Source organism: Canis aureus, chromosome 8 (genome assembly GCF_053574225.1).
Source record: "Canis aureus isolate CA01 chromosome 8, VMU_Caureus_v.1.0, whole genome shotgun sequence".
Lineage (NCBI taxonomy): Eukaryota > Metazoa > Chordata > Mammalia > Carnivora > Canidae > Canis > Canis aureus.
Genome location: NC_135618.1, coordinates 72,156,037 through 72,181,307, shown reverse-complemented (window position 1 = coordinate 72,181,307; position 25,271 = coordinate 72,156,037). Strand labels below are relative to the sequence as shown.

Below are 25,271 nucleotides of genomic sequence, written 5' to 3'. Positions count from 1 at the left end.
TCAGCTCAGGGCGTGATCCCAGGATCTGGGATCGGTTCCCGAGTTAGTCTCCCTGCGTGGAGCCTGCTTCTCCCTCTGCTTGTGGCTCTGCCTCTCTCTTTCTCTCCATGTCTCTCATAAATAAATAAATACAATCTTAAAAAAAAAAAAAAAAACAAAGAATCTCTATTCCCAACATGTGCTTGAACCCAATGACCCCAAGATCAAGAGCTGTATGCTCAACCGCCTGAGCCAGCCAGGTGCCTCAGCCCCAGGAAGTTTATTAGTTTAAGCTATTAACTTTGGGGGTCATTTGTTCCATGGCGATTGAGAGCAATAGACATGCCTCTTTTTCACTCAGTAAGCCACATTGGGGAAATCTGAAGTTCAGAAACAGAAGCACCAGCACCAAAGGATGTTTCTACAAGGGTGTTTATTGCCACTGCCTTTGCTTTAGAAAAATATTGGATATAGTCAGAAATAAGGGTGATACCATTCTGTGGGACTGTTGTGCCATTTTTGGTAGGTCCGTAAGGTAGACCTGTATGTGTGAATCTGGAAAGATTCATGACCTATTAAGTGGAGAGCAAAAGGGTTGCAGAGTCTCACATATGGTATCTGTGGAAGACGTTGCTGGACATGGCTCCCCAGCATCTATCCCCCTCCTTTCCTCCTTATTCACAGACCATGTTCCCAGCTTCAAAACTAAAACTCGGGCACTGGGGTGGCTCAGTTGGATGGGTGTCTGCTTTTGGCTCAAGTTGTGATTCCAGAGTCCTGGGATGGAGTCCCACCTCGAGCTCCCTGCTCATCAAGGAGTCTGCTTTTCCCTCTCCCTCTTCCTGCTGCTCCCCCTGCTTGTTCTCTCTCTCTGCAAATAAAGAAAATCTTTAGAAAAACCCCACAAACCTAAATCTTGATTTCTCAGCTTCTCTTGCAGCCAGGCACAACCATTTATTTCTGGCTAATGAGATAGAAGCAGAAATCCACAGGAAAGAAAATTACTGGTTTTTAGCAATATGTATACATTAAAAAAAAAACATTTAAAAAATTTATTTGAGGGGCGCCTGGGTGGCTCAGTGGTTGAGCATCTGCCTTTGGGTCGGGGTGTGATCCTGGAGTCCTGGGATCGAGTCCCACATGGGGTTCCCTCACAGGGAGCCTACTTCTCCCTCTGCCTGTGTCTCTGCCTCTCTTTCTCTGTCTCTCATGAATAAATAAATAAAATATTTTTTTTAAAAAAAAGGAGGTCCTGAGGACCCTCAGAGGGGCAGGTGCAGCCTAGCAGATGAGGGATGCAGCCAGAGGGAGCTGTGCTCTGGAATCTGGGGCCAGGGGATGCAGGCGATGCAGGGAGGGAAGGGGGGACTGTGACCTAGCACAGCCGTGGCCTTTGGCATTGGCCCTGAGCTCCCCAGAGATGGGTCCTTCCTTTTGGGAGCAGGGCTGGGGCACCTAGGAGCCAGGTATCTAGACCAAGTCACAATGTCATGTGGCTGACTGGGGATGTAACAGTTGTCCTCTTGGTCAGTGGCTCTTTGCTTCTTGGAGCCTTCATGGTCCCCACTCTGTGCTGGGCCCCTGTGCAGCCCAGGGGCAGGGAGGAGGGTGACAGGGCTGCTGACTTGGACTCGCCTCCCCTCCACCCTCCACCCTCCACCCTCCACCGCCTCCGGCACGATTTCCTCTCTTGTGGCAGCTGGGGTTTCCTGTTCTCTCTGGCTGTCTGGGTAGCTTCCTCATTTCCCCCAGCCTTGCAGCAGGTGTCTGGATGGCTCCTGCTCTCGGAAACTCCGTCAGCCAGGGACCAAGCACGGGGGCCCTGGATGGCGCGGCAAAGGCGTGCCATGGAAGGAGCAGCGGCTCTGCTGGGCCAAGGGAGCCAGAGGAGGGAGGCTGCTGTTCTCCCGAACTGGGTTATGACCCAGATATCACATGGAACATATTCACACTAAAGAATTCTTTGTCGCTTATCAAAAATTTCCATTTAACTGAACATCCTGTATTTTTCTTTGCTAAATCTGGCAACCCGATCCGCAGACGGACGGTTCAGCTTTCAAAGTTCTAATCAGATTTTCCAGAAAGGGAAGAGAGGGAGGAGAAGAGAGTCAAGAAAAGAAGAAACTCCCCACGGATAGAGCCTGTGTGTGACTCACTAGTGGCTCCTCCCCGCTGTGGGCCAGAGACTGAGGCCCCAGGAGAGAGGGCAGGGCTGGAAGGGGCAGCCCGTGCCAATCCTGGCTCAGCCACCAACTTCCTGTGGTCACCCCACTCACTGGGCCTCTCTGGGCTTCCAGGCTGGCGTCCGTGGCCTCCAGCACTCATTCCTTCATTCCATTTGTCCCAAGCTCCCTCTCCGTGTGCCAGACCCAGGTCTGGGAGAGGAGCTGGACTCCTGGGCCCTTTAACAGCTGGCTGGCAGGTGGAACATGGAGGATCTAGACATGAAAATGGATCCCTGTGATCCAGGAAGATAGAATTTCCACTTTCTTCCTTCAACAGGGGAGCTACTCAGTCCCTGCTGGGCCCTGTCCCTGCCCTCTTCTTCTTCCTGATGTCAGTGGCCACTAGGGGACCTGCGGGGGGCTGCTACTGGTGGCCTCAGCTGTCAGGGCATTTCTCATATATCATATAGTGACACCGTCATCCTCAACAGAAAGCCCTCCATGAAGCCACGCTTTTTCCAGTGACCCTCAGAATGGTGGGGGTGAGCTTCATGAGCTGTGAAGTGTTCTGGGTGACTTGCTTCCCCTGGACCAGCTGGGTTGGGTTGGATCAGGCAAGCTTGGGTCTCTCAGATGCCCACCTGTGTGCCCAGAGGCTTCAGATCACCTGGTGGACCCAGGATTAGAGGAGGTGGGAGTCTCTGAATGGCAGACCTAGGATGGTATGCTTAATACCACCTGTTTTTTTTTTTTTTTTGATAGTCACACACACACACACACAGAGAGAGAGAGAGAGAGAGGCAGAGACACAGGCAGAGGGAGAAGCAGGCTCCATGCACTGGGAGCCTGACGTGGGATTCGATCCCGGGTCTCCAGGATCGTGCCCTGGGCCAAAGGCAGGCGCTAAACTGTTGCGTCACCCAGGGATCCCAATACCACCTGTTTTTTGCTAGCATGTGTGGATGTTGGGGGAAAATGGAAGGAGGGAATTTGATTTTGATGACCAGGGGCTAATCTAGAAGCCACCATTTTCTTCCACATAGCAGCCAGGGTGCTTTAAAAAATAATTTTTTGGGGGGCACCGGGTGGTCAGTCAGTTAGGTGGCCAACTCTTTGTTTTAGCTCAGATCATGATCTCAGGGTCTGCTTGAGCCGAGGAGCTGAGGGTTAGGCTCCTCACTCAGCCTGGGAGTCTGCTTGTGGAGTCTGTCCCTCTCTCTCTCACTCTCTCCCTCTGCCCCTCTCTCTGCTCTTTCTCTCCCTCTAAAATAAGTAAATAAATAAATCTTTTTTAAAAAAATTAAAATAAAAATTAATTAATTAATTAAATTAAAAAAGAATATTTTATTGTGATAAAAAATATAACATTTACCATTTTGGTATACAACTCAGTGGCATTAAGTACATTCCTTTTTTTTTTTTTTTTCTTTTTTAAAGATTTTATTTACTTATTCATGAGAGACACAGAGAAAGAAAGAGAGGCAGAGGCACAGGCAGAGGGAGAAGCAGGCTCCCAGCGGGGAACTTGATGCAGGACTCGATCCGGGGTCTCCAGGATCATGCCCTGGGCTGAAGGCGGCTCTAAACCACTGAGCCACCCAGGCTGCTCAAGTACATTCCTGATGTTATGTAACCATCACCACTATTTCTATAATTTTTTTATCATCCCAAGCAGAAACTCTGTACCCACTAAACAGTAATTCTCCCCCTCTTCCTCCTCTCCTCCCAGGCCCTGGTAACCTCTAATCTATCTATTGTCTCTGTGAATTTGCCTGTTCTCAATACCTCGTTCAAGTGGAACCTTATCCTATTTGTCCTTTTGTGTCTTACTGCTTTCATATAGTGTGTTTTCAAAGCGCACCCGTGTGGTAGTGGTGTCAGAGCTTCATTCCTTCTTATGGCTGAATAATATTCCATTGTGTGGCTAGCCTGCCTTTGGCTTATCAATTCATCCATTGGTGGACAGTCAGATTGTCTCTGCCTTTTGGCTGCTGTGAATGATACTGCAAGTAAGTGTGGGTGTACAGGTATCTGTTTGAGTCCCTGCTTCCAATTCCTTTTTTTTTTTAAATATTATTTATTTATTTATGAGAGACACAGAGAGAGAGGCAGAGACACAGGCAGAGGGAGAAGCAGGCTCCCTGTGGGGAACTCAATGTGGGACTCGATCCCAGAACCCCGGGATCACGACCTGAGCCAAAGGCAGATGCTCAACCACTGAGCCACCCACATGCCCCATTTGAGTTTTAATCTGGTAAAGATAAGTCAAGAATGTGTGTCAGGTCAATCTTTACTTTTGAATCAGCACGGGAACTTTATCACTGATTTATTGTCCCTGGTATGATTAGGCTATCTCCTGGTTTGACAGTGGCTGTTTGTTCTTACATTCTTTTGTTCCCTTAAAAATCATTATCTAGTGGGGCCTATCCTTCTGCAATTTGCAAGATATCCCAGGAAGTCCTACAAGGAATATGCTTTGGGCAAGGAAACCTGGTCAGGCCTAGATCATAAAATGGCAGAGATTGGGGGTTGTGGGCATTAAAATGACTTATGTCAAGAAAGCCATGCCTCGGGGTGCCCTCCCAACCCCATGTGCAGACAACCCCTTCCTCTGTGGAAGGAAGACACGCAGAAATATCAGGAGCTTTTTAGGCCAGGGCTTCAGTATCTTTTTCAGGGGACAAGGACACAGGCGTTGTGAGCACCTGAGTTCTGAGAACACTTGCTGGGTTGGGAGGCCTGGGGCAGAGGGACCTTTCTGCTGGATCACAAAGCAGGGCAGACCCCTGTGGAGCAAAGGAATGAGGAAGAGCCAGTCCAGCAGAAGGCCTGGGCAGAGGCGTGGGGGTATGAGAGGCTCTAGAATGTTCAGAGGATGTGAGGACATGGTTTGGCTGGGGCCCAAGGTGCACAGGGAGATTCAGAGGTGTCGGTGGCCTCCGATGCCAGGGTGAGGCCTGTGGCTTTCTCCCTGGGGCAGCCCAGGCCAGAAGAGGCAAGCGCTATCAGGGGCGGAGCATGCTTGGAGCTGTGGCTGAGCTCGGTTCCTTGATGCTGCAGTTTCTTTTTTCAGAAGCCAATTTCTTTTCTTTTTTTTTTTCAGAAGCCAATTTCTGAATGTCTGCAAGCCAACCACTACACTGAGATTGGGGATTGTGACACCTCCTCTAATTAACCAGTTTTTAGGTGGGTGTGAGTATGTGTCTGCGTGTATGTATGTGTGTGACTGTATCCATGTGTAGATGTGAGGACGTTTGTGTATGGGCCAATGTGAGTGTGACTATGTATTATTGTGTGTATGTATGTGCATGAGGAGGTGTGTGTGACTGTATGTATGAGTGTGACTGTGAGTGCATGTGTATACGTGACTGTAATTGTGAGTGTGTTGTACATGTGTGAGTGTGACTGTGTGTGTGAGCGATTGTGTATTGTGTGTATATGTACACACATGACTGTGTATGTTTGTATGTGTATGGATGTGACTGTGATTGTGTGAATGTGTGTACATTTATGTGCATGAGTATATGTGAGTGTGACTGTGTGGGTGGGTGTGATTGTGTAGTCTGTGTGAGTGTGTATGTGTATAGTGAGTGTGACTATGTGTGATTGGGCGAGTGTGATTGTGTGGTGTGCGTGTGTGTATTGTGAGTGACTGTATGTGTGTGTGTGGCTCAGTATATGTGTGTGTACGAGTGTGTTCCTCAGGTCCCTCCAGCTGTGGCCTCCTCATGAGATCCCTTACCCGTAGTGTGAGGTCTGAGCAAGCCTGAACTAGCTGCTGCTCATGTCTTCCTTTCCAAATGTACGTGTGTTCTTTAAACAAGGGGAAAGCCAGAAGAGAAGCTCCCCGCAGTGTGCAGCTGCTGGCTGCTTTTCCAGGCCTACCAGGAAGGGCAGTTGGGTGCAGGATCCACCCTGGGATGGCCTTGGTGGCCTGAATTTTTGCTTTTTTCTTTTTTAAACACTTAAAAAAATGTTTCTTTCTTCTTAAAAAGATTTTATTTATGTATTTGAGAGAGAGAGAGCAGGAGCAGGGGAGACGGACAGTGGGATAGAGAGAAGCAGACCCCCTGCTGAGCAAGCAGGGGCAGGGCTTGATCCCAGGACCCTGGGATCATGACCAGAGTGAAGGCAGATGCTCAACCTACTGAACCACCCAGGCGACCCTATTTATTTCTTTATTTAAGTAATCACTACACCCCATGTGGGGCTCGAACTCACGACAGGGAGATCAAGTCACACGCTCCTCTGACTGAGCCAGCCAGGCGCTCCTTGAATCTTTGCTTTGAATCCTGGCTTAGTGCTTAATTTGTCCTGGTTGTGTAACCCCGGAGCTAGCCCTGAGCTTCCTGGACCTCAGGTCCTTCATCTATGGAAGGAAGAAATACTCTTTACTTTGCAGGGCAGTGAGGATTAATAGTGTACACAAAATCTTGCCTAATGGCTGTGACATTGTAAACATTTAGTACATAGCAGCATTTATTTATTTTTAATTTTTTTAAATTTTATTTATTTATTCATGAAAGACAGAGAGAGAGAGAGAGAAAGAGGGAGAGGGAGGGAGAGGCAGAGACACAGGCAGAGGGAGAAGCAGGCTCCATGCAGGGAGCCCAACACTGGACTCCATCCCCGGCCTCTGGGATCATGCCCCAGGCTGAAGGCAGCGCTAAACCTCTGCGCCACCGGGGCTGCCCCATAGCAGCATTTTTTAAAAAAGTATTTTATTTATTCATGAGAGACAGAGAGAGAGAAGCAGAGACACAGGCAGAGGCAGAAGCAGGCTCCCTGTGGGGAGCCCGATGCAGGACTCAATCCCAGGAACCCCGGGATCACGATCTGAGCTGAAGGCCGACGTTCAACCACTGAGCCACCCACGCGCCCCCATAGTGGCATTTTGACAACAATCTGCAAAAGTGTGAGCAAGGCAGAGTGCTTTCCATGCCTCTTAGAGTGGCCTCCTTTGCCTCTTCTGGCACCTAGTGTTTCTCCTGAATCCCATCACCTGCACCACGTGGGGTATTGCAGGGCCATCGGTGTGAAATCGAGGGCTTCTGGAGTCCAAACACTTGGCCAGAAATAAACAGCAAGTTTTAGTGGTGGAAGAACAGACAGAGGCACAGTTCATGGTTCCTCCATAATGGATCCTGGGGTGGGGGAGGTAAGGTGGGAGCAAGATTACTGGAGTCACATGGAAGGAGGACGTAGAGCTAAGGGATCATCCAGGTTCTGCTACCAGCAGGGATGAATGTGATGGATTCATGCATCCCTGCGGCTCCCACTGAGCAGAACAGGCAATGGCTGGGGCTCTGGGGTAAGTACAAGGGTAGGATGGTGAGCTGGCTCGACACCATCCCTGCCATCGTAATGCTCAAAGCGGGGAAGACAGCCAGAAAATGACTGCCCAAGAATAAACTAGGACACATGGTAGTAATAATGTGATTTGATAAAAAGGAGATAAAACTTAAAAATTATGTGCTGAGGGGGAGCATCTGCTGGGTGTTCTGGAAAGGCCTCTGAGGTGGAGACTTCTCAGTGAAAGGTAAAGCTGGGGGGTGCCTGGGTGGCTCAGTGGTTGAGGATCTGCCTTTGGCTCAGGTCATGATCTCCATCCTGGGATGGAGTCCTGCATCGGGCTCCCCACAGGGAGCCTGCTTCTCCCTCTCCTTGTGTCTCTGCCTCCTCTCTGTGTCTCTCATGAATAAATAAATAAAATAATAATAAAAAATAAATAAAGTAAAACTTCCCCCACTCTAAAGATGTTATAGTCATCTTTGGGGATTAAAAAAAAAAAAAAAAAAAGGTAAAGCTGGAAGGAAGTGCTACGTTGAGCTGGGAAGGAAGAAGGACTCCTAACCCAATGGGCAGACAGCCCCAAAGATGACATCTGAGGATGCATGGGGCAGAGACCAAATCATGCACAGAGCCTTAGGGCGGTTGGGTTCTGTTTTAACCCACACCTAGCTTCTCCCCACATCCCCCTTCGTATCATCAGATATCATCCAGGATAGATATTTTCGACAAGGGCAGTGCATCCTGAGAGAGCTGGCTGCCCTGAGACTCGCCTCCAGCCCTGCTCTTCTACTGATCTTGTGCCTCAGGTTCCCCACCGAAAAATCATTATTACTTTTTCTGAAGAGTATTTCCCTTTTCATTGGGCCACCACATGAAGTATTAAAAAAAAAAAAAAGGCTACTTTTCCTCTCCATCTTTTCTCTTCTCTGGCTGGGCCAGGTGGGAGGGCAGAGAATTTGCATCGTTGGGCTTAGTAAACAACCTTCAATAATTTTTTAAAATTTTATTTTTATTGGGCAACCCGGGTGGCTCAGCGGGTTAGCATCGCCTTCAGCCCAGGGTGTGATCCTGGGAACCTGGGATTGAGTCCCATATGGGGCGCCCTGCATGGAGCCTGCTTCTCCCCCTGCCTGTGTCTCTGCCTCTTTCTCTCTTTCTCTCTCTGTGTGTCTGTCATGAATAAATAAATAAAACCTTTTAAAAATTTTATTTTTACTTTTGGGGTGCCTTGGTGGTGTAGTCGTTTAAGCACCTGACTCTTGGTTTTGGCTCCAGTGGTGATCTCAGGTTGGTGAGACTAACCCCTGCATCAGGCTCCATGCTCAGGTGCAGAGTCTGCTTGAGAGTCTCTCTCAATCTCCTGCTGCCACTCCCACTTGTGCTTCCTCTCTCTCAAATAAATAAATAAATAAATAAATAAATAGATTTTTAATTAATTTTTGAAAGATTTCATTTATTTATTCGAGTGAGAGGGAGAGAGCACAAGCAGGGCAGAGAGGCAGAGGCAGAGGGAGAAACAGACTCCTTACTGAGCAGGGAGGCCTATGTGGGACTCTATCCCAGGACCCTGAGATCATGATCCAAGCCTGAGGCAGACACCCAAACGACTGAGCCACCCAGTGTCCCAATAAGTACACCTTTTCTCTTTTGTTGATGTTAGATTTTATTTATTTATTCATGAGAGACACACGGAGACAGGCAGAGACACAGGCAGAGGGAGAAGCAGTCTCCCTGCAGGGAGCCAGATGAGGGACTTGATCGCAGGACTCTGGGATCATGACCTGAGCAGAAGTCAGATGCTCAACCACTAAGCCACCCAGATGTCCCCAAATAAAGAAATCTTTAAAAAAATAAATTTATTTTTAAGTAATCTCTATGCCCAACATGAGGCTTGAACTCAGAAACTTGAGATCAAGAGTCACCAGGCTTTATGGACTTAGCCTGCCAGGTGCCCTATAAGGTCTTGACTCCTTAAAAGAAGGCCCCTTGCAGGGCTATAGGGAATCCCTGCCACTGGAGCTCCGGCTCACCTCCTTTTTAGCAGAAGGGGTGCACCTGGGCTGTGAAGGAGGCTGGCTGCAGGGGAGCAGGTGCCTGAGAGCCACCCCTCCCTCAGTTCCCCTCCCGCCTCACCCTAGCTTTGTCTCAGCGTTGATTATTGCTTTATTACTGTTTTCAATCAGATATAATTCCAGCATTTTCTATAATCTTGATCTTTTCACTGATACCAGATTTTTGTACAAAGATTTGTATATAAAATGATTATGTACCCACCAGAATACATTCCCCGGCAATTAGGATGTTTAAGATGCAGATCCTAACACTCCTTCTGCACATTCCTCATTTATTACTTTTGAAAATGTTTTGTGATTTTTTTTTTTTGGTGGATGTGTTTACAAATCCAATAACAATCCTCATTTAGAGTTGCAAAACACGAAGCCATTTTGAACCCAGACAGATGGCAGCTAAATGAACTTTAATTAAAGAATGAGTGCTTTGAATCAAATCACTTTAAAAAGTACAGTGCACTGAGATTCTGGAGAGGTTGCATAAACAGCATCTGGGCTCTGCTGCAGGAAGCAGGGCTGCGAGCGGGGAAGGGGAAGGCATCCCCAGGGGCTGCGGGCTCCCGGCACGGGAACGGGCCCAGGCCGCCCCTGGCTTCAGGGCGGTGTGCGGGGGGCACCCTCCTGCTTTGACGCGATGGGGTCGGGCCCCAGGGCGCGGGGCCGCGCTGCACAGCCGGCTTAACTGCCCCGTGGGCCCGGCGCGGCGCAGGCGGACGGGCGCGGGAGGCTCCGCCGGCCGCCGCGCGCTTCCCGGGCCCTCCCCGGGCGCCCCGCCCCCCGCGCTGCCGCCCCTCGGGGCAGGACCCACTTCCGGCCGCGGGCGGGGCGGGGCGGGGCGGGGCGGGGCGGGGCGGGGCGGGGCGGGGCGGGGCGGGGCTCGTCTCTAGGCGACCGGGAGGCGCCAGGCGGCCGGGGGCGGGCTGCGGGGGCGGCGGGGGCCGGGGGCGGGCTGCGGGGGCGGCGGGGGCCGGCGCTCCGGCTCGGTGGCCGCGGTGGAGGAGGAGGGGAGGGTGGGAGGCAGGGGACGAGAGTGGAGGAGAGGGTCCCCCGCCGGGCCGAGCAGCTGGCGCGCAGGTCTAGGGGGGCCGGAAGAGCCTCCGAGGCGTCTAAGGGCAGCCGGGACGGATGGAGCGCGGGAGGACGGCCTCCCTCCAGGGGCCGGGGGCAGACGCAAGCTTGCCTTCTAGTCCAGTCTCTGCCCCTGCCGGCGGTGGGGGCTGTGGGGGCGCCCCGGCCCTGAGCCTGCGCAGGAGGGGCAGGGGTCTGAGGGTCGGCGCGGAGCCCTCGTGGGCCCCCGGGTCCCGGGGCGCGGGGACGAGGCAGCGAGGCGGTGGCAGCAGCAGACGGGGGAGCGGTTTGGGCGCCGCGAGCCAGCCTTGCGGCTTCTGGCTTCTGGCATCTTTCCAGGACGAGCGGAGTCCGGGCCGGACGGGGCCTCCCCTCCGGGCGCTGCGCTCTGGGCACTGGGCTGACCCTGGGGGTTGGCAGACGCTCCTGGCCGGTTTTGATCACTTAATTGGCTGAGTCAGAGCGCAGCTCCTCCAAGTGGTAGGCCCGCTTCTGGCCCTTGGCTTGCCCCTGTGGTCACCCTGACCCCTCCATGCCCCGGCCTGCCTGTCCAATGGACTTCCGAGTCCTGCTGGCTGACCTTGTTCTGCTCCACCTGGCTGGATCCGGGGCCAGCTCTCCTGGAGCCCCTACAGGAGCCAACGGTGTGGTCTCCCAGCTTCTCCTTCCTTCCTCACCGCCCTCCAAGGCACTCCCTGCTGGAAGGTGGGCCCTTCCATAATGCAGATCCAGTGGTGGCCCCCCCAGGCTGCCTCTTCCTGGCCCACAAGGCCAGCAGAAAAAAGGGTGCAGGCTGGCCCCAGGGTGCATGGCTCAGCTGAAGAACCCAGGCTGCATTCCTGCTGCACTCACCCCTTCAACCTGGCTCCCTGTGTGGGGTGCAGCGCACAGCCCACTGGGCATTCCCACTGATCCCTCATCTTGCCTCCAGGCACTCTCTGTTCCTGGAACGCCCAAGGTCTCGGGCAGCCTCCCAGCCTTGGCACAAGCGGCTCTCCTAGAACACCATTCAGCTTTGCCCTGCCAACCCCGACTGTGCTCTTTAAGTCTCCTCTTCAGAGATGGTCCTGGATTCGGTGCTGAGGTCACCCTGCCTTGTGCTCCCAGGGTTGCCTGCCTTCCCCACCCCACGTGAATGGGCCGAGCCGCCCGGTGCCAGGCCCTTTTGATCTGTCCCCTTCCTTCATCTTCTGACCTGCCACCAGAGTGGCCTTTCTGAGACACAGCTGTGACCCATCACTGCTGCTCAGATGCCCTGAGCTTTATCAAAAATCCCCCCCCCCCCTTCAGCCCCAAAGCAGAGTCCCTTCGCCAAGCCACCTTCTCTCCAGCCATGGAGATCCCAGCCTTGACGATTATATTTAATACCTTAGACTTCACCTGTTACTCAGCACGACAGACCCCTGTTGCCACCCTGTGCACTCCCCAAGGCCAGGGGGTCAGTGTGCCACCTGCCCTTACATGGCACCTCATCCGGAGGTCATGTGGCCCCAGCAGCAGAGAGAGAAATACGAGAAGTCAGCCCCAGACACCAGGACCCAGTGGGGGACAGGGACACTGCCTCTGCTTTGGCAAGGAATGGTGGGGGGACCTTGGTGGGTCATCTGAGCTGTGTTTCCTGACCTTGTCCCAGTGACAGCCGCAGTTGTAATTCCAAACGAGAAAACTCAAAAGTTATAAGCAAGCGCAAATTTTTTTTTTTTTTTTTTTTTACTTATTTAAAAAGGCCGTGGTGGCAGGAATATAGTGTAAAAATCATTGGAAAAACTAAAAGGCATTGATACATATCCGAATATACACTTTGTACATAAATTACATTTCCTTTAGTCTTTCTGAGTGAGGTCCTGATTTCAGCATTGAGGTCTAGTAATTCAGAGGTCCTGGGAGCTGCACGTTCAGGCCGGCATAGTCCACCATGTACATTGGCCATTGCTAGAGAGAGGGGACAAATGGTCTGGGTTAGGACTCCAGATGACACGGAAAGAACGCCAGACCACTTAGCTCTGCTTTCGGAAGGGCCTTCTCAGATGCTATTCACTCTGAGGCGGCTGGAGGTCCAGGGAGGGGATGTGACCTGTCCAAGGTCACACAGTCCACCAGTGGCCATGGAGCCTGGGCTGGGGCCTTCTGACCTGTTCCCACCTGTCCCAGGCACTACTCATGTGGACCAGATGGGATTGAGGAGTGGCTCTGAACACTCCCACGTGGTCACCCCCACAAACTCAGCCCTCTCCAGGGCTTATGCTCCAAAGAGTCCTGTCTCTTGGATGTGGGAAGAACTAGGGACCCCCTATAGGCACTCGTGGTGGGGAGAAAGGTACAGCCTGAACTTTGGGGTTTCCTAGGAAAGGGGTTAGAGGGAGGCACGGTCAAAAATAAATCCCCAAATCATTTTCAAATGTGCTCCAGCATTCTCCCCACTGGACTCAGGATTTCAAAGCTAGTATTTTGAGATAAGAAAGAACTGGCAAGTATGTGTGCCCCTAAAATGAGCTCTTCTCTTGGATGGGAGAGAACCCAATCCAACCACATGGCAGGATAGGAGGAGCTTGCAGGTGGGCCATCCATCCACCACCGCTGACCACAGTGAGGCCACAGTCAACCAGCCCTTGACCCTTGTTTCCCTCCTCCGTACCCTGTGGGTAACACCCACACCTCACAGGGCTGTGGTGAGGCCCAGGGCGCATGATATGAGCACAGAGATTAACTTAGCATCTGGCAACCCGGGAACCTGAGAGTCAGCTCTGGGTACTGCTCTGGCACCGCCCAGGGGAGTCCCCTACCCTCTCCCAGCTTCGGCTTGCCCACATGCCCAGTGGGGGTGTGGCTTCCTGCCCAGGTGCACGTGAGCAGCCCGATGACAGGCCTGGGCTACCTCTCCAGTAGGTCCGGCAGATGGGTGTGCAACCCTGAGGCCAAGGAGCCCCACTCAGAGCTTAGTGCCTCCCTGCACCCCAAACCCATGTCCCAGAGCAGACGGCCCGGCCCAAGCGCAGGGTGAAGGCCAAAGAGCAGGGCGGTCAGGTCCGGATCTGTGCAACTTTACCACGAGTGAGATCTGGTTGGTGGATGCCACGGACTCCGGGTTAGAGGATGAGGAGGAGGAAGACGAGGAGGAGGAGAAGGAGTTCCCTTCAGAAACCCGCTTTCTCTTGCGCTTGGGAATGCTGCTGTCTTTGGCTGGTGGGAGAAAAGGCTGTTGACATCTCATGCCAGCTGCTGTGTCTGCGCTTTGAACCCCCTTTGAACCCCCCCTGGAGAAGGCTTTTTTTTTTTTAAACCCAGAAAAGGCTTTTATTTTCATGTTTCAAGTCCTCTTCTCGGCATTCAAGGCTCCAGACCTCCCTGCCGCTCCCCCCACCCTGGGGTGGCCAAGGCCCATCCCTCCAACCTCCTGCCTTAGCTGGGCCCCACAGCCCAGTGGTCATCTGCCTGCCTTTGCTAACACAAACCTCATGCCCCAGGTGTGCCTCCCAAGTGGGCTCAGTTCAGGCCCAGGTCTTCCTGATACCATCCCCAGACCATACCATCCCCAGACCACCCTATGGGGTCAGGCCTCCCTGGAACTCCCAGGGCCTAGCATCCCACAGGGAAGGGCTCGGCCTCGGGCCTTGGAGAAAGTCACTTCAAGTTACTTGGCCCTTGTCCTTCATTTCCTCTCAGATGAAATATGAGTCAGATCCTGCAGGGTTGCTGGGAGGCTCCCGTGGGTGACCTGCCTGGGCCTCCAGATCTACTTAACAATCGAGAACTAGTATCTGTACTGTCGCTATTGTTAACTGTGGATAATGCTGTGACAAATGACAGTTCACAAGTACAGCAGTTCACAGCAGGCAGTGTCCCCGTGGAAAGAGACTGTGCTTTACAATCGAAAGTCCTAGATTCAAATTCCATTACCGCCAATGCTAGCTCTCTAGCATTAACCTCTCTGAGCCAAATGGGGAAAACAGTGTGATGTGAGACTCAAAGGAGATTATGTGTATGAAAGAGCCCAGCACAGGGCAGGACTCAGCAGGTGTTCTGTGGCTGCAGAATTAAATTGATATGAATATAAGAGACTTGGAAAAGATTTGCAACTGTGTGTCACACAAGTAGGGTTTGGTGCTTGACTGAGCGGCCAGCTCACTGAGTAGACACCAGAAGGGTTGTGATAACACAGTATGAACACTGGCTGGGCCCATGAAGTGGCTGTTTGTCCAACTGGCGGAGACAAATCAGAGGCTGGGGGGTCTGTGACATGGCATAAACAGACATCCTGGGAAACAGAAGACTCAGGGCAGAAGGAGCTCAGGGAATGGGCCAGAGACAAGGGATTTTTGTAGGAGGTCTCACATGAACAATGAAGGCAGAGGTGCTGGCCAAGGGCCATGGCCAACCTGGGGTCACTCTAAGACCCCAAAGATGGCCATGGTGGAGTGGTGGATGCAAGTTATGGCATCTGTGCTCCGAGCATTTGTCCTAAACTCTCCTCCCGAGGCCTCAGCAGAGTCTTCTGCCCCTCTGCCTTTGACCTAGAACAGCTCCCAAACCTGTCACCTCCCTACTACAAATCTGGTGTGACCAGTGCAGGACAGAGGGAGGGGGCTCCTGGTTGGGCTGTGCCACCCCAGGCCCATTCTAGAGGTGGGGCCTTGGGTCTCAGGCCAGGATGGGGGCTCATCACAGTGCCCACTGGGCACTTGCTGGGACTGCAGCTTAGATGGATGGCTCAAGGTGGCCACCAAGTCTCCTTGTGGCCCTGCTAACCCCCCTTCCCTCTCCGGGCTTCAGCTTTCCAGCCGCGCAATGTGTTTGGGACTATATCTGTGTATTTTAATCAGTGGTATGCCTCCAAATCACCCACCCAGGGAAACACCCCCCCATCCCCGGGGTACATCTTCTCAGGCAGAACCATCATACCAGACGGTCTCCCAGCTTCCTGTGAACTCATAGGTTCTAAGAGACAATGTCTGGTGCAGGTGTGTGTTCTGCAAATGCAGGGAGAATGGTGGGGTATCCCCTATGCCCAGCCTATCTCAGCCACTCGGCCTGCCCCCTCTGCTGGTATTGTCCCTGTCCTCCCCAGGTGGCTTCTATGATCCCACCTACTGTCCTCTCCTCCTGGCTCTGGCCCGCTCCCATCATCCCTAGCTGAGGTGACACACTCAGCTGTGCTATAGCAGGGTCCCCCCTTGACGGACACCTGCAGGCTCCCTGGGGCCTTCCAGGGACACTGGCCTGCAGGGGGAAGTCTCAGGCTCCCTGTGGACGTACTGGGCAGAGGGCACTATACTTCCTCAGGGTGGTCAGCTACCTATCACATGCCACCTGGGCCAGATCTGCCCACAGACCTGGTCCCCAAGAGGCAGTGAGGTGGTCTCTTCAGTCTCCACCTTACCTGGCACCTTGGCATCATTGCAGATTTCTGTGAAAGGTCTAAAACAGAAAGAAAGGAGGTGGCAGTTAGAAAATGGGGCTTCCTCTCTTTCTTCTCACCTGCCCCCTGAATGTGGATGACACCTCTCATGAGATGAGAGGCTGTGGCTGCCACTGGAGTGCCAGCTAAGACCCGGATGGAAATGGTGAGCACCCCTGAGACCATGCAGTGTCCTGCCAGGCCAGCTGCCCCTCCGCTGCTGGGTTCCTGGTCTAGAAATTGACAGTGTCACCTGACCAAGTGATCAGAAATATGTGCCCAGGGTGCCCGGCTGGCTCAGTTGGTCAAGCATGAGGCTCTTGATCTTAGGGTCATGAATTTGAGCCCCCTGTTGGGTGTAGAGATGACTTAAATAAATCAATTTAAAAAAAAATGTGTGCCTAGATTTAGATAAATGTATATTCATCAAAATACTATTTTTATATATCTTTTAGTTATAATTTTATTATTTTACTTTTAGCATTATTTATACAAACCCCCCCTCCCAAATGAGATGCAGCCTAAGCGTCCATCAGTAGAGGACATTATGGTCCATCTATTCAGATGATGGGTCAGTCACCAAAGGGAATCATGAAGGATGTGGATAATGTTCGAGCATGTACAAGACAGCCAGACGAGAGGGCGCCTGGGTGGCTCAGTGGTTGAGTGTCTGCCTTCGGCTCAGGGCGTGATCCCAGGGTCCTGGGATTGAGTTCCACATCAGGTTCCCCACAGGGAGCCTGCTTCTCCCTCTGCCTATGTCTCTGTCTCTCTCTGTGTGTCTCATGAATAAATAAATAAATAAATAAATAAATAAATAAATAAATAAATAAATAATATTAAAAAAAAAAAAAGGGGGCAGCCCCGGTGGTGCAGCCGTTTGGCGCTGCCTGCAGCCTAGGGTGTGATCCTGGAGACCCGGGATCGAGTCCCATGTCGGGCTCCCTGCATGGAGCCTGCTTCTCCCTCTGCCTGTGTCTCTGCCTCTAGTCTCTCTCTCTCTCTCTGAATAAAATAAAAATAATAATATATTTTAAAAATTCCTTTAAAAAAAAAGCCAGATGAGAAACAGCAAGTTGCTCTGCCCCTCCCCCCTGCTCGTTCAAGTGCTCTCTAATAAATAAATAAAATCTTAAAAAAATCTTATGTAAAATTGAATAGAAAATGTGAGTAGGGGAAAAAGTTCGAAATCAATGCATCACACGGTGTTAGCCTTAAAGAGGAGAGTTAGTTATGGTTATCTCCTTTTTTTCTTGGAAACAAGAAAAGTTTCCAAGAAATGTTTTTGTGTTTTCAAGTTTGCTGTATTTTCTTTTTATCGAGGTATAATTTTTTTTAAAGACTTTATTTATCTGAGAGAGGGAGCACATGAGAGTGAGCACAAGCCAGAGGCAGGGAGATGGGCACAGGCAGGCTTCCAGCTGAGCAGAAAGCCTGACTCAGGACCCGATCCCAGGACTCTGGGATCATGACTTGAGCTAAATGCAAATGCTTAACTGACTGAGCCACCCAGGCACCCCTTTATTGAGGTATAATTGATATATGACATCATAGTAGTTTCAGGTGTGCAACATAATGATTCAGTATTTGTATATACTGTGAAATCACCACGTAAGTCTGGTTAATATCTGTCACCATACATTGTTACAAATTCTTTTTTTATTTTTTAAGATTTTAAGTACTCTCTACACCCATGTGGGGCTTAAACTCACAACCGTGAGATTAAAAATCACATGATCGGGCAGCCCCGGTGGCGCAGCGGTTTGGCGCCGCCTGCAGCCCAGGGCGTGATCCTGGGAACCCTGGATCGAGTCCCATGTCGGGCTCCCTGCATGGAGCCTGCTTCTCCCTCTGCCTGTGTCTCTGCCTCTCTCTCTCTCTGTGTCTCTATGAATAAATAAATAAAATCTTAAAAAAAAAAATCACATGATCTACCGACTGAACCAGCAAGACACCCCACAAAATCTTTTTTTCTTCTGATGATTTTTAAGATCTACTTTCTTAGCAACTTCCAAATGTGCAATAAACTATTATTAACTATAGTCATAGCAACTATGGTGTGATTTATTTTTATTTGTGTTAATTTTTTTTAATTTTTTTTATTTTTAAAGTAATCTCTACACCCAATGTGGAGCCCAAACCCACAAACTTTAGATGAAGCATTGCATTGAGCCAGCCAGGTGCCCCTAAAAATAATCTAATAAACTATTGTACTTTTAAAAAAAGACCATAAGGATACATGGTGGCAGTTATCTCTGGATGATGGGAGTACTAAATATTATTTTATGAATATATTGAAATGGGTAAAAATTAATGGTATAGTTAGAAAAAGCCAAACACCCATGAATGTTGGGGCTGTGTGTCTGAGCAGGAAGGGGCTAGAATCAGAACACCTGGAGCTATAGACTGAAAGTCTGTGTCCTCTCCACACCCCAAATTTGTATGTGGGAACCTAATCCCGATGCAATATTGGGAGGTGGGGCCTTTGGGAGAGATGAGGTCAGGAGGGAGAAGCCCTTAGAAGGAGATAGTACCCTCAGAAAAGAGGCCCCAGAGAGCTCCCTTGCACCTTCTTCTTTTTCTTCTTCTAAGATCTATTTATTAGAGGAACGTGCTCATGAGCAGGGAGAGGGGCAGAGGGAGAGAATCCTCAAGCAGACTCCTCACTGAGCACAGAACCAGACTCTACTCAGGGCTCAATCCCACGACCCCAAGATCATGACCTGAGCTGAAGCCAATAGTTGGATGCTTAACTGACTGAACCCCCAGGAGCCCCTCCCTCACCCCTTCTAACATGTGAGGACTCGTGCGAGATGGTTGTCTAGGAACTAGGAAGCAGGTCCTCTCCTGGCCCTGAATCTGTCACCACCTTGATCTTGGACTTCCCAGCCTCCAGAACTGCGAGAGGCAAATGTGTGTTGTTTATAAACCACCTCGTGTGTCTGGTGTGTCGTATTGTGTTACAGGGACTTGGATGGAGTAAGATAGCTGGGTTTGCGTTCCAGCTGACCCACCATGACTTACACCAGCCCTTTCCTCACTCTGGGTATCAGTTTCCTTATGTTTATGTGTTGTTGTTGTTGTTGTTTTTTTAAGATTTTCTTTATTGGGGCACCTGGGTGGCTCAGTGGTTAAGCATCTGCCTTTGGCTCAAGTCATGATCCGGGGACCTGAGATTGAGTCCTGCATCGGGCTGCACACAGAGAGCCTCCTTCTCCCTTTGCCTCTGTCTCTGCCTCTCTGTGTCTTTCATGAATAAATAAATAAAATCCTAAAAAAAAAAATCTTAAAAGAAAAGATTTTATTTATTTGACAGAGAGAAAGAAAGCACAAGCAGGGGGGAACAGCAAAGGGGGAGGGAGAAGCAGGCTCACCACTGAGCAGGGAGCCCAATACAGGACTCAATCCCAGGACCCGGAGATCATGACCTGAGCTGTAGTCAGATGCTTAACTGACTCACGCAGGTGCCCCCCGTTTCCGCATATCTAAGATGAGACTGTTAAGCTAGCTTGTCTCCTAGATTCCGTGCAAGCAGGAGGCACTTGCCTGCCTATCTGTGTCTGTCTCTCTCGTCTCCTGGCTGCACCTGCTTTGGGAACTTCCCGACTGGATGCAAGCAGTCTTCTTCCCATGGCCCTTGCCCACTCTGCCCACCCCGCCCTGGGCACTGGGGCACTCACTGGAGCTGGTTGATGATGACCATGCGCACGTGCTCCCGGGCCTTCAGGATCTTCTCCAGCCGGTGGATGTCATACGTGTTGGGGTTCCGGAAGGGGATATCGTCAGGCAGGCCCGTGACCTCAACGGCGTCAGGGCTGTCCCGGATCAGTTTATAAGGTACCAGCACGGGCCGGTTCAGCCCCAGGGCCTCACCTACAGGACACAGTGGGTCAGCGCAAGGAGAAGTTGTCCCCAGGTTAGAAGCTAAGTAAGCCCTCTAGGGAAAGGGCTGGATCCTGGCACATTCTAGCTCAGCAGCCACTGTACTAGAGCTTAAAAAATCAAAACACACACACACCCTTTTTAAAAATCCACTTAGCAGAAGTAAAAATCTAATGCCCAGTGCTGACCATTAAAACAGATGCTTCCACACGTGCCTGGTGCAATGATTTCACATGTGCCTGATTTGTGAAGTGTGCATACCTGGAACTGACAAATGAGGATGTCTGCCTAAAATCTACTATCATGTTAGAAAAAATACAAAGTTCTTACTTAAATATTTATGGATGATATGAAAGGGTGTCTTGGGTTTGTTTTCAAAAATTTAGAAGTGTGTACACGGAAAGAGAAGTGACATTGGCAAGATGCTAGTGATCATAGGAGCTGGCTTTGGGTGATGGGGTGGCTCACTACGCTGTCCTCCCGCATCTGTACACGTTTGAATTTTGATTTCACAATAAGTGAAAAGGACACCCCCCCCCCAACCACCAGCAGAGTTGCTTCTCACTCTCAAAGTGAAACCCCAACTCCTCGTTAGGCCTGCCTGGGCCTCCCTGCACATCGGGGGCCTCCCCCAGCTGCTTACTCCAGGCCCTCTGGCCTCCTAGCTGGTGTCCAGCCACCCAGCTGTCCCGGCCGCCTGGCAAGCTTTTCATGGCCTGTGTGTTCCCTCCTGACACTAGGTCTGGGCTAATGTGTCCCATCTTCCCAGGGGCTTTCCTGCTCCACTCATGCCCAGCAACCCCCCTTGTCCTGCTACTGGGGTTTTGAGTTTTGTCTTCTCCTTTATCACTCTCCAAAATTCTACTTAAACATATTTTTTATCACTGCCTGTCTCCATGCAACAAAATGGAAATAATACTAAACTCATCACAAATAAAATGTAACATATACAAAGTATCTAGCATACACAGTCTGGCAGCTCAATGATCTAGAAAGCTCCACTGTACTTGGCTGTAACCATATTATTATTATTTATTATCTTAAGATTTTATTTTATTTTAAAGATTTTATTTTTAAGTAATCTCTATACTTAATGTGGGGCTTGAAGCTGAGACCCTGAGATCAAGAGTCGCACGCTCTACCCACTGAGCGAGTCAGGTGCCCTGTAACTGTATTAATTGTCCCACCTGGGCTGTGCCCGAGCACCCAGGATGCCTTCACCTAGCATCGCATGGCCCTTACCTATTCTGTGTCCACCTCCCTTCACAGATTCTGAGCCCCAGGAGGGCAGGGATCGGACCCTGCCCCACAGCTCAGTGTGTGTTGGGCAGATGCAGGAGCCCTGCCCTTGGCAGTGGGCATGGCCTCTGCCGCACAGCCCACCCCTACAGGAGTGGAGATGCTGACCACCACCATTGCCCTGGGCGCTCCTGACAGGTTCTTTCCCCTTCCTCAGACGGGTAGGCTCCCACCAGTCATGGGCAGGGTAGCTGTGTCCCCAGGAAGCAGGCAGGCCAGCTGGGGGGAAGTGGAGGAGACCAGGTTGGCTGCAGAGGGAAGGAGGGGCAGCCAAGGAAGGTGGCCCCGCACACCCTGCCCCGCACACCCTGCCCCGTGGGCCCTGCTCCTCATGCACTGACCGTATTTCTCATTGAAGAGCTCCTTCACCTGCTCGCGGAGGATCACCTTCTCCCCTAGTCTGTTGGCGTCATCTTCATCTACAAGAGGAAGACAGGGGGGCTGTGAAGGGTGGCACCCAGATGGGCCCTTGGATGGGCTCCTGCATGGCATCCCCAACCCTCACCTGTTGGAGCCTTCGTGCCAAGCCCTGCCCACCGAGATGATCATCAGGCAGCTGTGTTTCTGGCCCCGGTTGTCTGTTTATATCAACCCATCCATCCCTACTTCTCTGAACAACTTCCCCAGCACAGGACCCCCTACCTCCAACCCATGTCAGGCATGGAGCACTCTGAGGCTGGAGAGGCAGTGAGCCTCCTTGGAGGAACCCCCAGTCTACTGGGGGTGGTACACACAGTGTCCAGCCATGAGTGTGACAAGCAACACGCGGCAGGAGTCTGGGTGCCCCCCCCAGACTCCCCACCCCCCTCTGCAAATCTGGGCAAGCCTCCTGGGGGAGGCTGTTTGAGTGTCCTCTCAGAAGGCAGGCAGGCAGCTTCTGCTGGATGGGGGTGGGCTGAGGAAGGTGTGGAAGGAAGTAACGCAAGCGAGGGCACCAAAGGATGAAAGATCACGGTTTGTGGACCTGGGCTGATGCACAAGGTGGTACCAGGGGCGCTGGCAGGATTGAGCGGGGCTGTCAGATACTAGCTCCAGCTGCCTGGCAGGGCCTGAGCCTGAGGCTTGTTTTTTTTTTTTTTTAATTTTTATTTATTTATGATAGTCACACAGAGAGGGAGAGAGAGGCAGAGACACAGGCAGAGGGAGAAGCAGGCTCCATGCACCGGGAGCCCGACGTGGGATTCGATCCCGGGTCTCCAGGATCGCGCCCTGGGCCAAAGGCAGGCGCCAAACCGCTGCGCCACCCAGGGATCCCTGAGCCTGAGGCTTGTGAGCAGGGAGTCAGGCATGCAGGGGGAGTGTTGGGGGCTGCAGCCTCTGCACCCAGGGCCCAGGGCAGACCTCTGTGGGCACCTGCTCTTGGACCTTTGGCTCCCCTCGCTCCCATCCTCGGTCTGAAGGAGCAGCAGGTCAGGTGAGCCCTGAGATGGGGCCTGGGCCAGGCTTGGGGTTGTGGGGAGTGGGGAGGCAGAGGGTGTGGATAGGATGGAGGGGTCCCGGGGGCAGAGGGGCCTGCAGGCTATTGCCCCGGGCTGGGGAGGGAGTTGGCTGGGCCTCCGGGCAGGCGGGCAGACAGGGGTGGGTGTGGGGCGCAAGCAGGCCGGGAGCCAGGGCCTGGGAGACGCGGGGCAGGACAGACAGAAGGAGTTTGTGCAGAAAAACAACTCCTGTGTTAATGTGGAAAATCTCACAGAACTCAGTTCAGCTTTGGAGGCCAAGTCAGGAGCTGCGTCTAGCGGGCTGGGCTGGGCTCTGCGCCGCGTCTCTGCCGCCCAGGACGACCCTGGCCTCGGGGGTGTGTGTGTGTCCAGCGCTCCCCACGCACCCACCGCCAGGGGAGGGCCCCCCTCCCAGCCTGATGCCCCTTCTTCCCGGGGCTCCTGCCCTGCTGCCTGGGCCCCCGAAGGCCGGCGGGCCGGCTTGGTCCCGGTCATGCCCACGCTCCCCTGAAACGAGATGTGCCGTGTCTCGGACTTCCTGCAGAAGAGCCTTCGACCGTGGCCACCCGGCCCCCGGGGTGCCCGAGCCCCTGCACACGTCACGCATCCCACACAACGTCCTCCTCGTGTGTCCCCCTCTCGGGGAGTAAGGCCCCACCAGCCGGGCCAAGCCACGGAACTCGGCCCCACGTAGAGCCGTCCTTCCACATCGCCCTCCAGGTGGTCCCCAGGACCCCACACTGACAAGCATCTACCTGACCCTCTTCCAGGTCCTGTGGACAAGCTGACACAGTCCTGGGGTCAGGGCCACAGGGAGGCGGCAGAGGTTTTCCACACCCACCCCACCCCCTTGCCACCGGGGATTCCTCTGGTGGCCGGGATTCCGAAGAGACATGCGGCACCCCACAGGACAGGGAAGGACGGCCTGGATTCCCATTAATGAGTGTCACATGCTCTGCTGGCAGCTTGCCCGGCACCATCATGGCCACCCCTCCCCACAGCCGAGGATGCAGAGGCTCAGAGAGGTTAAATAGCTTCCCCAAGACCACACAGCTGCTAAGTGCCTGGAATAGTCCATCTGTCTGACCAAGAGCTCTGGGTTCCCCAAGAGCTCGGTCTCCCTGTCTGTGGAAAGAAGGGCTGATCTTCGGGATGTTTCCTCTAAATCTCTTGTCCTATCAGCTGACAGTCCTGAGTCTCTGTCTCTTCTAGGGCCCAGGGCAGGGCCAACAGGGCTGTTCTCCCCAAAGCCAGGCAGTGCACAGGACCTCAAGGACGAGCCCGGTACGCTGAGGTCACTGTGGCTGGGGACACGGCGGTCTCCTGTGTGTGCAGGTGTGTCTCTGCTACCCTGCCCTGGCCTCGAGGCTCTGGCGGCTGTGTGGACAGAGAGAAGCACACATGGGGCAGGCCTGAGCCTCACCTTGGTAGAAGCCACACCAGGCTCCAGAAGGGCACAGAACCTGAAGCCACAAATCCAGGCTTGTGCCAGCCCTGCCACGTGAGGGTTGTGTAATGTCCCCTCTCAGTGTTTCTGTTCACTGTCCTGACACAATATTTGTCTTGGACAAATATTTCACGAAGACCATTCCGCCTGGATATGGTGTTGTTCCTGGGCATTTAGCACAGACCACAGAAGACAGCCCTGGTCCCAAGCAGGGGATGGTGAGTGACAGGTGGTGACCCACTGGCCTTGATAACTATCAGTCCAGGGCACATAGGGGGGACTCTAACCCAGCTGAGAATCAGGGAGGGCTTCCCAGAGGTGATGGCCACACTACCCATGGGATGCAGCCTCCTCTGTGTGCTGGGGCTCCCGGCATCCCGTAGGTGCTAAAAACACATCAGTGTCTAAGTCCTGCTTGGTCTGGAGGGGGAGGGGAGAGCACCCCCAGACTAGGCTGTGGCTATCAAGGAGGAGTGACACCATGGGTCGCAAAGAGGAAGAGCAGTCGGGTCCTGATGGAAATGGTGGGAGCAGTGAAATGTCAGCAAAGTGGGACCTGGGCGGCCTGAGGGATGCTGGTAGCACTGGGAAGTGTCCCTGACACCTCTGGAGGGTGCTGGGGGGCTAGGTGCTGCTGGGTAGTAAATACATCCTGTGTGCACACCACCAGGCCTCAGAAAGGGTGTCTCCTGGCCTCTCCTAACTCTTCATTTTTATTAGTTATTTATTAATTTTAAAAACATTTTTATTGTTCTGTTTTTATTTAATTTGAAGGAAGGGAGTTACATTTTTCTTAAAGGACATGTTTTTGAATGAAACAGGCTAGGGTAGGCTCTGGCTGGGGCTGGAGGGGAGACAGCCCTGCCCGTCTGGGTGCTCAGAGGGAAGCAGACGTGGGGTGGTAAAGGCGGACCACAGGGGCGGAGAACCCCCGCCCCTGCCCAGCGTGGTGTCCCTGCTCCAGCCCCAAGCAGGAGAGCCATGCTCCCTGTTGGCCTGGGTGGCCCAGCCAAGTGGCCCACTGGGTAGGTTGTGGGCAGGTCCTGAGACCCCTTCCCAACAGCCAGGCTCCTGCCACCACTGTCACACACTCACCAGCTGGAGAGGGTGTGGCCAGGCCTGCTGGGTCACTGGGGAATGGTCCCCCGGAGTCTGGTCTGCTTGCGGGCAATAAACGACCAGGAAACTGCCTCAGAGGACATGGGGTGGGGTGGAGAGAGCTCAGTCACTGGGGCC

General features: G+C 52.5%; 1 protein-coding gene and 2 long non-coding RNA genes across 7 annotated transcripts in view; 2 read left to right on the top strand and 1 right to left on the bottom strand.

Annotated features, from left to right (window-relative positions):
- The window catches only part of LOC144319734 (uncharacterized), a 54,760-nt gene that overhangs the window by 25,794 nt on the left and 3,695 nt on the right, over positions 1-25,271 (top strand). The window lies entirely within an intron of this gene.
- LOC144319732 (uncharacterized) lies at positions 10,534-12,936 on the top strand. The gene is made up of 2 exons (XR_013385455.1): positions 10,534-11,053; positions 11,505-12,936. It is a non-coding gene; the product is annotated as an uncharacterized LOC144319732 (long non-coding RNA).
- Positions 11,756-25,271, bottom strand: part of GTF2IRD1 (GTF2I repeat domain containing 1) — a 111,815-nt gene continuing 98,299 nt past the window's right edge. For 2 of the 5 annotated variants that reach the window (XM_077908262.1, XM_077908263.1), the window contains 5 exons: positions 21,491-21,568; positions 19,649-19,841; positions 15,951-15,988; positions 13,620-13,753; positions 11,756-12,505 (listed from right to left, as the gene is read on the bottom strand). In XM_077908262.1, coding sequence (XP_077764388.1) covers positions 12,437-12,505; positions 13,620-13,753; positions 15,951-15,988; positions 19,649-19,841; positions 21,491-21,568 — 512 coding nt within the window. In that variant the 3' untranslated portion in view covers positions 11,756-12,436. The other 3 variants (XM_077908260.1, XM_077908261.1, XM_077908264.1) reach the window with 2 other exon arrangements.